Here is a 12,100-nt window from a genome sequence, read left to right as displayed (position 1 = left end):
ACTCAGCCACACAGACTATTAATACATATTAATAATCAGTAATTTTAGATTAATTAAATTAAGTCGGCGTTGCCTTTATTCATCAGTGTGGTTAGTAACACAATAGGGTGGATAATGTATACAGCAGAGCCCGGCACATTTCATTCCTAATAATTACTATGAAGACACATATAAATTGGGTCAATGCTGTAGGACCCAGGAGAAAATGATGCCTAATATCCATAATATGACATGCACCGAGGCGGTGTATTCACCGTGCACTGTGATCTGAGGCCTATGAATCAGAAACTTGCAGTCAGCACATTCCCGCTCAGACACGCTGAACAGTACAAAAGGATTAGAAGATGAAAAGCAACATAAAACTATCTGTTGTAAAGAAAAAGCAAGTCAGCTCTGCCAAGCTGCAGCACATTACATATATGGAATTGTGTATTAACATCTCGCATACAGTGCGGTGTGCAGCAAACATCTGATCCTGGAAGCTCCGTCTACCCTCGTGAGCAGTCTCTAGGTTTATGTCCGCAGCTGATATATTGTAGGGTGATAATAAGGACCAGACATATTTATCAAAAACAGGTAGAATGTTTATTTTTGTTATATATATTTTTGAATTCTCTTTTGCCTACCTCTCCCTCTATCATGAATTCTATCAAGTGTTCAGTAGAGATAGAACTGCAGAATGCTTGCTGTATTTTCTCAGTCCAAAAAACTTTAAAGGGACTGAACTGATGCCTCCTGAACAGAATGCTCTCCATTCAGAATGCATTAGGATAAAACCGTGACGGAACTCAATACCGGAAAACAAAAACACTAGTGTGAAAGTACCCTTATCCAATACATTCCAGAACTGTAAGGGTTACATAGCATCATAAATCAATATAATGCTAGGTGAATCCCGTCAGTGCTGGGATGTCAGGCCAGGTGCTGCGATGCCGACTCTCTGCGGGAGGAATGCTCGTCTGCAAGGGGCCTTAGGTTGGCCATACACATTAGGTAACAGCTATTCCTTCTGTCACCCACTCCCCCCCATGCACATGCATATTTGGCTTTTTAGAACGTGCATATGTTCTCAGTAGAGAGAGGAGAATAAGCCGCGGTCACACATCCCTTGAGGTGGCTTATCTCTCTCGAGAACAAAATGATCGGACATGTTGAAATCCAATAGTCCAATCCTTCTTTCCTCCAACAGAGATATAAATAGGCACTCATATGGGGCCATTTATAAAACTGGTATAAAGTAGAACAGGCTTAGTTGCCCATAGCAACCTATCAGATTCCACCATTCAGTTTCCCAAGAAGCTGTCAAAAATGAAAGGTGGAACCTGATTGGTTGATATGGGCAACGAAGTCAGTTCTACTTTATATAAGTTTGATAAATGACCCCAATAGTGTTAGTACAGTTAAAGGGGTTGTCCGGGCTTTTAATATTGATGACCCGTCCTCAGGATAGGTCATCTAAATCAGATTTGCACTGATCAGCTGTATGAAGAGACGGTACGCTCAGTGTGCACGTGCCGTCTCCCATCTCGCTTCCTGTCCGCTGCTGCGGTCTATGGTCTTTGCCACAGATAGCAGCGGTGAGCAGGCAGAGAGGGGGATGTGGCACGTGGACACTGAGCGTACCGTCTCTTCAGACAGCTGATCAGTGGGGGGGGGGGGGTGCCGGGTGTCTGACCCCTGCAAATTTGATATAGATGACATATCCTGAGGATGGGTCATCAATATTAAAAGCCCGGACAACACCTTTCATCAAGATTCGTTGGACAAGGAGTCAAAATATATGAAGGCTCAACCTCTTATGATCTAGTTTATGCACACGTCTAATATAGGCTTAATGAGGTGGTAGGTGCTGCTGTTCTCTCCTCCTCGCTCTGGATGCCAGCCATGTCTGTGGAGGAGAGAAGAATGAGAAGAATGCGATAATCTTCACCGTTGTGCTGAACTTATCCAACAATACCAAAGTGTCAGTTCCGATTGAAAATAGAGTTTGTTTTGGGGGTTCCAGGACCCCTTTATCAAGTTACAAAAGACAACAGAATCTATTGTTTTCTGTTTTCTTTTATAACTTGAGGGCCTCAAGCCCCCAAATGTGTTGTTTCCATTGGACCTATGCAATAAATTATCTTCAAATGGAACTGACGCATTGGTAGTTTTTTGTCGGGAGGAGTTCTGCACAGCAGTGGTGTAACTAAGATTATTGCGTTCTTCTCATTCATTTGCTGTTGTGGGGAGTCAGGAAGCCTCCATAGGCATTAGATGGTTGGCAGGTTCAGCTGACATTCATCTAATCATGGGCAGCACGGTGGCTCAGTGGTTAGCATTGGTTCCAGAGTTTAAATCCAATCAGGGACAACATCTGAATGGAGTTTGTATGCTCTCCCTGTCTTTGAGTGAGTTTCCTCCCACAATCCAAAAATATAGAAATAGGTAAATTGGCTTCTTATGAAACTTACTGTAGTGTGCGTTGTTTGTCGTAATCATAATTATAAATGATTTACTTTCCTCTTGCATTAAAAGGACCATCGTTAAAAAAATGTGTACTTGACAAATCATATTCAGATGGTATGAAAGATTGTACGCTTAACTGGCTCTTTAAACTTCTATTAGTATTGGGCAGAGTTTCCAGGAACACTCTGTTAAAGGAATATGCACCTGCATTTACGTGGTGGGTATTTTGTAGAGCCATAACAGAAGGTCTTCTAATTAGCATTCACCTGTGATGAATTTAACAAACTATCTAGTCACACAAGTCTCATGATATAGATTGGACCTAACGCACTGATGCCAGATGAGAAAGGTTGTCTGAACTTGCCAATATTGTCAGGACTGGACAACCATATTAAGGGGGACTTTTGTCAGAAGAGAGAAGGGTTGACTGTTGAATTTCAGTACGCGATCCTTTTATTCTCAGGGAGAAAGGCCACTGGTAGAGGTGTCTGAAGGTGGCTTATTCCCCTGTCCCAACCGACAACACATGCACACTATTCTAAACCAAGTGTGCATGTGTATGGGAGAGTGAGGAAGAGTAGCTCATGGCAAGTGAAGATATATGGGCATTTTCTAGGGAAGCTATCTGCAGTTTTGACTCTGCAAAGTGGCTAACAGTGCTAGGTAGGAGGCCTGGTTTAAGCATACCTATGTGGGTGGTTGTAATATCAGCATTACTTTGAGAGAGATGTTTTAATACAGAATGTTGTGCTCCCTCAAGTGCCCAGAAGGTGTTCCCTAACCATGGTGTGCTCTCAGCTCTCTGCAATAAATTACCTCCTGCGCTGAGTGCCAATTGTAGCGTCCAACCAGTAGACCTCTAAAACTGTTACTCCGAGCATAGGCAGGGGGAAGCTTTAATTGACCCACAGGGCTACAGGCAGACCTCCCAAGTGTCCCTCTTTTGGAGGGACAGTGTCTCTTTTTGATCCAAGTCCATCTGTCCCTTTTTGCTCCTTAAATGTCCCTCTTTTTTATCTGAGGTATAGATTTGCATTATTACATTTACAATATAGACCCAGAAAGTGTTTGCCTGGTTCCTATCTGTATATTTGGGCCCACCTTGTATAATATTTCATTACTTGATGCAGTTGGAATTTTTGAAATTTCTATATTCAAATTATTTTTGCACCATTTCGTAAGAGAAAACTATTGAAGTCTAAAAATATGCAAGAAAATTCAATCTTTCACACAATGAACCATAAGTGTCCCTCTTTGACCATCCAAAAAGTTGTGAGGTATGTATCACGTGAATTCCCCAGGTGGGCCCCTAAGCAAGGTGGGCCCCTAGTCTCCAACCCCCTGCACATGTGGCACATTACTCAGAGCACCTCAACCAGCCTATGTTCATGTAAAAAAAAATTACTTGATAGATTATAAAAGAAATGTATTATTATAGACACAATCAGATAGCTGAGATGACTTCTAGGTATAGAGGAAAGCTGCCAGTGTCCTCTTTTGCCCAGGACCTGCCGTACCTTCTCAAAGTCGCTGCAGGGACCCCTATAGTCAATCATCTGGTAGCCTCTTGCTGCTGTGTGAGCAGGTAATATTTAAATGTATCCGTAATATGGGCCCCCAAAACACATTTTACTGGTGGGCTCTAGGGACCCCATTCCGACACTGGGGAGGGGTTGTGGAGCTGACAGCAATTCAGAGCACATGTAGGAGCGGCACACGCCAGATATTATTTTTATTTTTTTAGTAAAGCTGATGCCACAACCACCCACATAGGTATGCTTAAACAGCTCCCCTACCTAGCGCTGTGAGCAGTTCTGCAGGGTCAAAACTGCTGAAAGTCTCCCTTTAATATAATATTATCTAGCTAAGTGTACACATGTCACATCCTAATACAATGACAGGCAGAGACAAAATGCAGATAACACAAATTATGCTGCCATTTAACGAACCTACTCTGCTACGTCTGAGGTACTGTACATCTGGACTGCACAAACCCTTGACTTGGAGGCGGCTCCAAAATCTTTATTGGGCTGCACTGCTCCCCTGCCATCAATATCTAGGATGGAAAGTAGACAGCAGATAGCAATAACTATCGGATATATTCGCTAATTTTTCTCTGTCACCCTGAGGGTCTCTCCTCCCTTAGCATCTCTTGACAGCCAATCACAAGGGAAAAACCTTCACATTCTTCTCACTCTACAAATAGATATGCTGACTACATTGATTACATTTCTGGATCAGAGCTGCTCTCTGCGCCACCAGTCCTGCTCCTACTCCCGCTGTTTGTTTGCATACTGCAGCGGTGACATGACTGCTGTAGCCAATCACTGTCCTCAGTGGTCTTGTGCTGCATGCTGCTCTGGACAGTGACTGGCTGCAGTGGTCATGTGCCATATACCTGAAACGCTACAAAAGACTGTAGACAAAAGACTGGACCAGCGGTACAGAGAACGTGACTATGTAATCCTTTCTTATCTCATCTCACACAACTCCTTTAATATGTCCTAGTAGGAAAGATTGAAGGAGTCACTACCCCTTGGATGTAAGTCTCTCAGCCATCGAACAGCCAGTTACCTGTCAAGTTCTGGATCTCCATAGAATGCAGTTGAACATTTCACAGCATAGACCGACCACCACTTCTTGTGCCTCACTTTGTACACTTTTCCAAATCCACCAAGAGCTATAGTAATCCATTCGTTCTCAAAGTCCTCCTTCTTAAACTGAGTCAGGTTGCCAATCAGGTCTTCCCCGTCTACAGCCATGATAATGATGCGTCTTGCTTGCACATTTGTTAGAACTTGTGTCTGTCTATGGCTTCAGATTTTTAAGAGCTTCTCTTCCTGGATTGAAAATTACACATAGTTACACAGGGCGGGACAAGTAATGCGTAATGCAAGTGAAATTCCATCCTATGGTGATTCCTGTATACACCAGTTTCACAACTCCAGTTATGTCAGTACAGAATGCAACCATTAAAATAGAGGCACATGGTCTATATTGCCTTCATGGAGAAACCTTTCATTTACAGTAAAGATACAGTTAGTTATAAAGAATAGGTAATAAAGACTTGCAGCACTCACCCTTTTTTCTTGCAGGATTTATAAAAAATCATAAAAACATGGTTATGGGTGCGGGCACTCACTCAGCCACAGGCTGCGACGGCCGTTTCGCCCGGTCTGCGATTAGTCTGTCCACTCACGAAGCGCAGACCGCATGAAATGGCCGTCACCGCCTGTGACTGATTGAGTGCCCGCACCCGTAACCATGTTTTTATGATTTTTTATAAATGCTGCAAGAAAAACGGGTGAGTGCCACTAGTCTTTATAACCTATTCTTTACAAGTTTGGATGTTCTCATAAGTGCTGAGCACCATCCATGATATCACAAGCCAATGCAAACAAACTCCAGTCCACCCTAAAAGTGTCAGCAGTGCCGACATCGGGACATTGTTATTTTTTTTTGTTATGTAAAAGATACAGTTAGGTCTTTGTGTATTTGGACAGAGACAACATTTTTCAAATTTTTGTTCTGTACATTACCACAATGGATTTTGAACAAAACAATTCAGATGCAGTAGAATTCAGACTTTCAGATTTAATTCAGTGGGTTGAACAAAATGATTGCATAAAAATGTGAAGAACTGTTGTGTGCAGTTCTGCTGCGATATTGCAGCTACACAGGGTGCCAAACGCTATTCAAACAATTTCTACTAGTGTGATATACCAGTTGCCCCCACAAAAAAATGATTGAAGCAGGGGTATTATATACCAATAATATACTTTCTATATAGTGCATTTGGGTAGTGCAGCATTTGTTTACGATTTTGCTGCGTTACCGCAGCTACATGGAGTGACAAACGCTATTGTAATAAATAATTTCTACTGGTGTGATATAGTAGTTGCCCCCCAAAAAAACTGACTGAAGCAGGGGTGTTATATACCAATAATATACTTTCTATATAGTCCATTTGGGTAGTGCAGCATTTGTTTGCGATTTTGTTGCGTTACCGCAGCTACAGATAGTGACAAACGACATTGGAACAAATAATTTCTACTGGTGTAATATACCAGTTGCCCCCCCCAAAAAATGATTGAAGCAGGGGTGTTATATACCAATAATATACTTTCTATATAGTGCATTTGGATAGTGCAGCATTTGTTTGCGGTTTTGCTGCGTTACCGCAGCTACACAGAGTGACAAACGACATTGGAACAAATAGTTTCTAATATTTGTTCCCCCCCAAAAAATGATTACAGCAGGGTTGTTATATACCAATAATATACTTTCTATATGGTACATTTGGGTAGTGCAGTATTTGTTTGTGGTTTTGCTACGTTACCGTAGCTACAGATTGTGCCAAACTCCATTGGAACAAATATATTCTACTAGTGTGATATACCAGTTGTCCCCCCAAAAAAACTGATTAAAGCAGGGGTGTTATATAACAATAATATACTTTTTATATAGTACATTAGAGTAGTGCAGCATTTGTTTGCGGTTTTGCTGCGTTATCGCAGCTATACAGAGGGACAAACGCTATTGAAACAAATAATTTCTACTGGTGTGATTTACCAGTTGCCCCCGCCAAAAATTTATTGAATCAGGGGTGTTATATACCAATAATATACTTTGTATATAGTACATTTGGGTAGTGCAGCATTTGTTTGCGGTTTCGCTGCGTTACCGCAGCTACAGATAGTGACAAAAGACATTGGAACAAATCATTTCAACTGGTGTGATATACCAGTTGTCCCCCCAAAAAACAGATTGAAGCAGGGGTCTTAATATTCCAATAATATACTTTCTATATAGTGCATTTAGGTAGTGCAGCATTTGTTTGCGATTTTGCTGCAGCTACACGAAGTGACAAACGCCATTGGAATAGGGTTGAGCGATCCTGAACTGTAAAGTTCGGGTTTGTACCGAACTTTAGGATTTTTGGACCCCGAACCCGAAGTGTCTGACCTTAGAAGCCATCACAGCCATGCCTACTAATGGCATGGCTGTGATTGGCCAGTGCAGCATGTGACCCAGCTGGAGTCGAGTAGCACTGCACGTCACTCTGCTGTTACAAGTATAGGGAGAGGATGCTTCTGGACTGGTGATTTCAGGGAGAGAATAGGAGAGAATCTAACTCGGCGATCTACATAGAAATAGTTGTGTGGGTGCAGGGCACAATCTTTTTACCCTGCCCTGAGCCCATTGACCAAAAAATAATAACTTTTATCCGTCTGTTAGTTAGGCGGGAGGCAGTGGCGGCGGCCATTTTATGCAAGCTCAGTGCACCAGCACTGCATCTGAGCTTTTGGGACATTGAAAATCAAAAATTTTTGGGCAATATAAAAACATCTGGATTAGTCAGTGTGCAATTTAACCGCCTCAGGACCGCCTAACGCAGGATCGCGGTCCGGAGGCGGCTGTCACGCAGTAATGCGCCATCTCGCGCACATGCGCATCACGGGCCTGCAATAGTTAGAGGGGGGTCGGGTCATCAGCTTGCCAGCCAATGATCGTGGCTGGCAAGCTGATGATTTAAAAATAAAACAATCAGAAGCCAGTTAACACATTATATTAGTAAATATAATGTGTTAAATGGCTTCCCTGCTCCTCTGCTGGTCCTTTTGGTCGGTTGGTCTCAGCAGAGGAGCAGGAATCACAGTGAGTAGCACCAAACACCACACACTTAGCCCCAGATCACCCCCCTGGACCCCAATTAACCCTTTGATCACCCCTTGATCGCCCCTGTCAATCACCTAGTGAAAGGAAAAAAGTGATCAGTGTAAACTGTCACTTTTTTTTCCCACTGGTATTGACTGTTAGGTTTTAGGTATAGTTTAGGCCCCTTGGTTAGGTAGTTTAGCGATCGGTTAGCACCCAGCCCAACGCACCGCAGTCCCTTATTCGCTGATTAGTGTATCGCTAATCAGCATTTGTACTTTTATAGTATCTGTAAGTGATCAAAACTGATCACAGTCAGATCTATAATAGTATTAGTGTCACCTTAGCTCGCCCTCCACCCAAAACGCAGTGTTTGCCCGATCAGGCCTGATCGGTCGCGCACACGTGCGTTCACCCACGCCCGCGCCGCTGCAGTGCCAAAAAAAATATTTTTTTTGACCACTGCGCAATCACTTTACAAGCGCTGCGGCGATAAAAAAAAATCAGTTTTGATATTTTTTATCAACCGCAGCGGCCTCCGGTACTTCACTAGCCTCCCATTTGTAAGACAGGCTTGCTTTATTTCTTGGGTAGTCTCAGGGAATACCCCTAAATTTAGTAGTCCAAATGTCAAACAGGGGGTATTCTTCTGAAGAGGCCTACAGGCTTCTGACCCAGTCGGATGAGGAATGGGAACCCTCATCTGATGAATCTAGCGGGTCAGAATATGAACCTGTAGAAAGCAGTGGCAGTCTGACCCAAAGTTCGGACGAGGAGGTTGAGGTCCCTGATAGCACCAGGCGTACCCGGCCCCGTGTTGCTAGACCACAGGTTGCGCAGGATCCGCTTCAAGGGCAGCAGAGTGGGGCTGGCGCTGTCGGATTACGTGGTGAGGCATACACCAGCAGCGCAGCCCTCCCTGGACCTAGTACCAGCACTGCCGTACAACATAGTGAAGTGGCGAGCACCAGAAGGCAGTTGAAGCTGGTACGGTGGCACGTGCAATAGTTACCCCGACGCAGCCACCGCACAGACAGGCCCGTAGACCCCCTAGAATCCCTGAGGTGCTGGCAAATCCTGATTGGCAGTCCCCAACTTCAGCCGCACCATTAGTTCCCCCTTTCACCGCCCAGTCTGGAGTTCAGGTTGAGACAGCTCAGATCGGTTCGGCCCTGGGATTTTTTTAGCTGTTCTTGACTGCGGAGCTCTTGGACATAGTCGTGGCCGAAACAAACCGGTATGCCACACAATTTATATCCACCAACCTGAGAAGCTATTATGCCCAGGCTTTCCGGTGGAAACCAGTCCAAGTTTCCGAAATTAAAATTTTTCTGGGCCTTCTCCTCAACATGGGTCTAACCAAAAAGCATGAATTGCGGTCATATTGGTCCACAAACCCAATTCATCACATGCCCATGTTCTCTGCTGCCATGTCCAGGGCACGATTTGAGGCCATCCTGCGTTTCCTGCACTTTAGCGATAACACCACCTCCCGTCCCAGAGGCCACCCAGCTTTTGACCGGCTCCACAAAATTCAGCCCCTCATAGACCACTTCAACCAGAAATCTGCTGATTTGTATACCCCTGAGCAAAACATCTGCGTAGACGAGTCCCTAATACATTTTACGGGGCGCCTTGGCTTCAAACAATACATCCCAAGCAGGCGCGCCCGGTATGGGGTAAAATTGTATAAGCTCTGTGAAAGGGCCACAGGCTATACCCACAAATTTCGGATCTATGAGGGAAAAGATCAGACCCTGGAGCTGGTCGGTTGCCCTGACTACCTGGGGAGCAGTGGGAAGACAGTCTGGGACTTGGTGTCACCCTTATTTGGCAAGGGGTTTTTATGTGGACAATTTCTACACAAGTGTGGCCCTCTTCAGGCATTTGTTCCTAGTACAGATTGGCTGCTGTGGCAGCGCACAAACTAGTCGCGCGGGCTTCCCCTAACGGCTTGTTACCACCCGTCTTGCAAGGGGGGAGAGGGCTGCCTTGTGTAACTAAGAACTGCTCGCGGTGAAATGGAGAGACAAGGGTGACGTTTACATGCTCTCCTCCATTCACGCAGACACGACAATCCAAATTGAGCGAGCAACCAGTGTCATTGAAAAGCCCCTCTCAGTCCACGACTATAGCTTCACATGGGAGGGGTGGACTTCAATGACCAGATGTTGGCTCCGTATTTAGTTTTCCTGACGCACCAGACGCTGTTATAAGAAGGTGTTTGTATATTTAATTCAATTGGCTCTGTATAATAGTTTGTTCTCTACAGTAAGGCTGGGAGAACAGGATCCTTCCTCAAATTTCATGAAGAGATCATCGAGAACCTCCTGTATCCAGGAGGTTCCGTGGCCCCATCCACTAGTGTAGTTAGCCGTCTACACGAGCGACATTTCCCCAATGCTGGTACCTCAACAGAACTGTCACCCCGAAAAAGATGTTGTGTCTGTAGCAGGAGTGAAATAAGGCGTGACACCCGCTATTTCTGTCCTGACTGCCCTGACCACCCTGCCCTATGCTTAGGGGAGTTTTTCTGGAAGTACCACACACAGGTACACCTAGCATAGGGATCACATCTCACAGGACAGGCACACAGGGCTATTAGGGCCCATTCACACACAGAGCTGCTGCAAACCTCTCCTTTCACCTGGGACAAAGTGCATAATGCACTTCGCCACATCTTTAGGCGATCTGCGCTTTGTACATTGTCCCATGGGGAAGGAGAGGTTTGTCCTATAAAGGTAAAAAACAATCAAAAAAAACACACCAGTAAGCAAAAAAGTTAACGTTCAGTTCCAAAAGTTAAATAAAGTTTATATGTTCTGTTCAAAGGTTATTATAAAGGTAATAAAATGTATTGTGTTGCGCCCTGGTTTTTTCTTTTACCTTCCAGGTGGACCAACCGATCGACTGGCTGCAGCACTGATGTGCATTCTGACACAAGCATTGCACTGCTGTCAGATTACACAAAAGTCGTTGTATGCAGCGCTGCAAGACAAGATTTCTCCTCTGCAGTAAAAGATACGTTTGCCGAGGCATATGAGCTGAGGAGGTGGCGGTGTTCATATGCTTTGGCAAACACTTTGTATATAAAAAAATAATAATAATCCTGGCAATGATTTATTCATCCACATCGATTGATGTGAATGGAGAAATCGGGTTTGCCAGGGCATACGAGCTAAGTGGGTATGGATGTTGGGCGGAGATCCTATGTCCTGGCAGATGCCTTTCCCCTCCTATTTCTTTTTTTGGCAGAGATTTTTGCATCTAGGCTGCAAAAATGTGTCACACATGTGATATCGCCGTACTCAGGAGAAGTTGGGGAATGTGTTTTGGGGTGTCATTTTACATATACCCATGCTGGGTGAGATAAATATCTTGGTCAAATGCCACCTTTGTATAAAAAAATGGGAAAAGTTGTCTTTTACCGAGATATTTCTCTCACCCAGCATGGGTATATGTAAAATGACACCCCAAAACACATTCCCCAACTTTTCCTGAGTATGGCGATACCACATGTGTGACAGTTTTTTGCAGCCTAGGTGGGAAAATGGGCCCACATTCCAAAGAGCACCTTTCGGATTTCACAGGGCATTTTTTACAGATTTGGATTTCAAACTACTTCTCACGCATATGGGCTCCTAAAATGCCAGGGCAGTATAACTACCCCACAAGTGACCCCATTTTGGAAAGAAGACACCCCAAGGTATTCTGTGAGGGGCATGCTGAGTTCCTAGAATTTTTAATTTTTTGTCACAAGTTAGCGGAAAATGATGATTTTTTTTATTTTTATTTTTTTATTACAAAGTCTCATATTCCACTAACTTGTGACAAAAAATAAAAATTCTAGGAACTCGCCATGCCCCTCACGGAATACCTTGGGGTGTCTTCTTTCCAAAATGGGGTCACTTGTGGTGTAGTTATACTGCCCTGGCATTTTAGGGGCCCAAATGCGTGAGAAGTAGTTTGCAATCAAAATCTGTAAAAAATGGCC

At 44.1% G+C, this 12,100-nt stretch overlaps 1 protein-coding gene across 1 annotated transcript in view; it reads right to left on the bottom strand.

The window, feature by feature from the left end:
• The window catches only part of ANKK1 (ankyrin repeat and kinase domain containing 1), a 166,074-nt gene extending 160,819 nt beyond the window's left edge, over nucleotides 1-5,255 (bottom strand). Inside the window, exon 1 of the mRNA XM_044282277.1 lies at nucleotides 5,023-5,255. Within this exon, the coding sequence (XP_044138212.1) occupies nucleotides 5,023-5,210 (188 nt within the window). The 5' untranslated portion in view covers nucleotides 5,211-5,255. The remainder of the gene's footprint in view (nucleotides 1-5,022) is intronic.
• Between the last annotated feature and the right edge of the window lie 6,845 nt (nucleotides 5,256-12,100).

The sequence above is a fragment of the Bufo gargarizans genome, chromosome 2 (assembly GCF_014858855.1).
Source record: "Bufo gargarizans isolate SCDJY-AF-19 chromosome 2, ASM1485885v1, whole genome shotgun sequence".
NCBI classification, from domain to species: domain Eukaryota; kingdom Metazoa; phylum Chordata; class Amphibia; order Anura; family Bufonidae; genus Bufo; species Bufo gargarizans.
The sequence above is the reverse complement of the archived record's forward strand: the minus strand, read 5'-3'. Positions and strand labels throughout refer to the sequence as shown.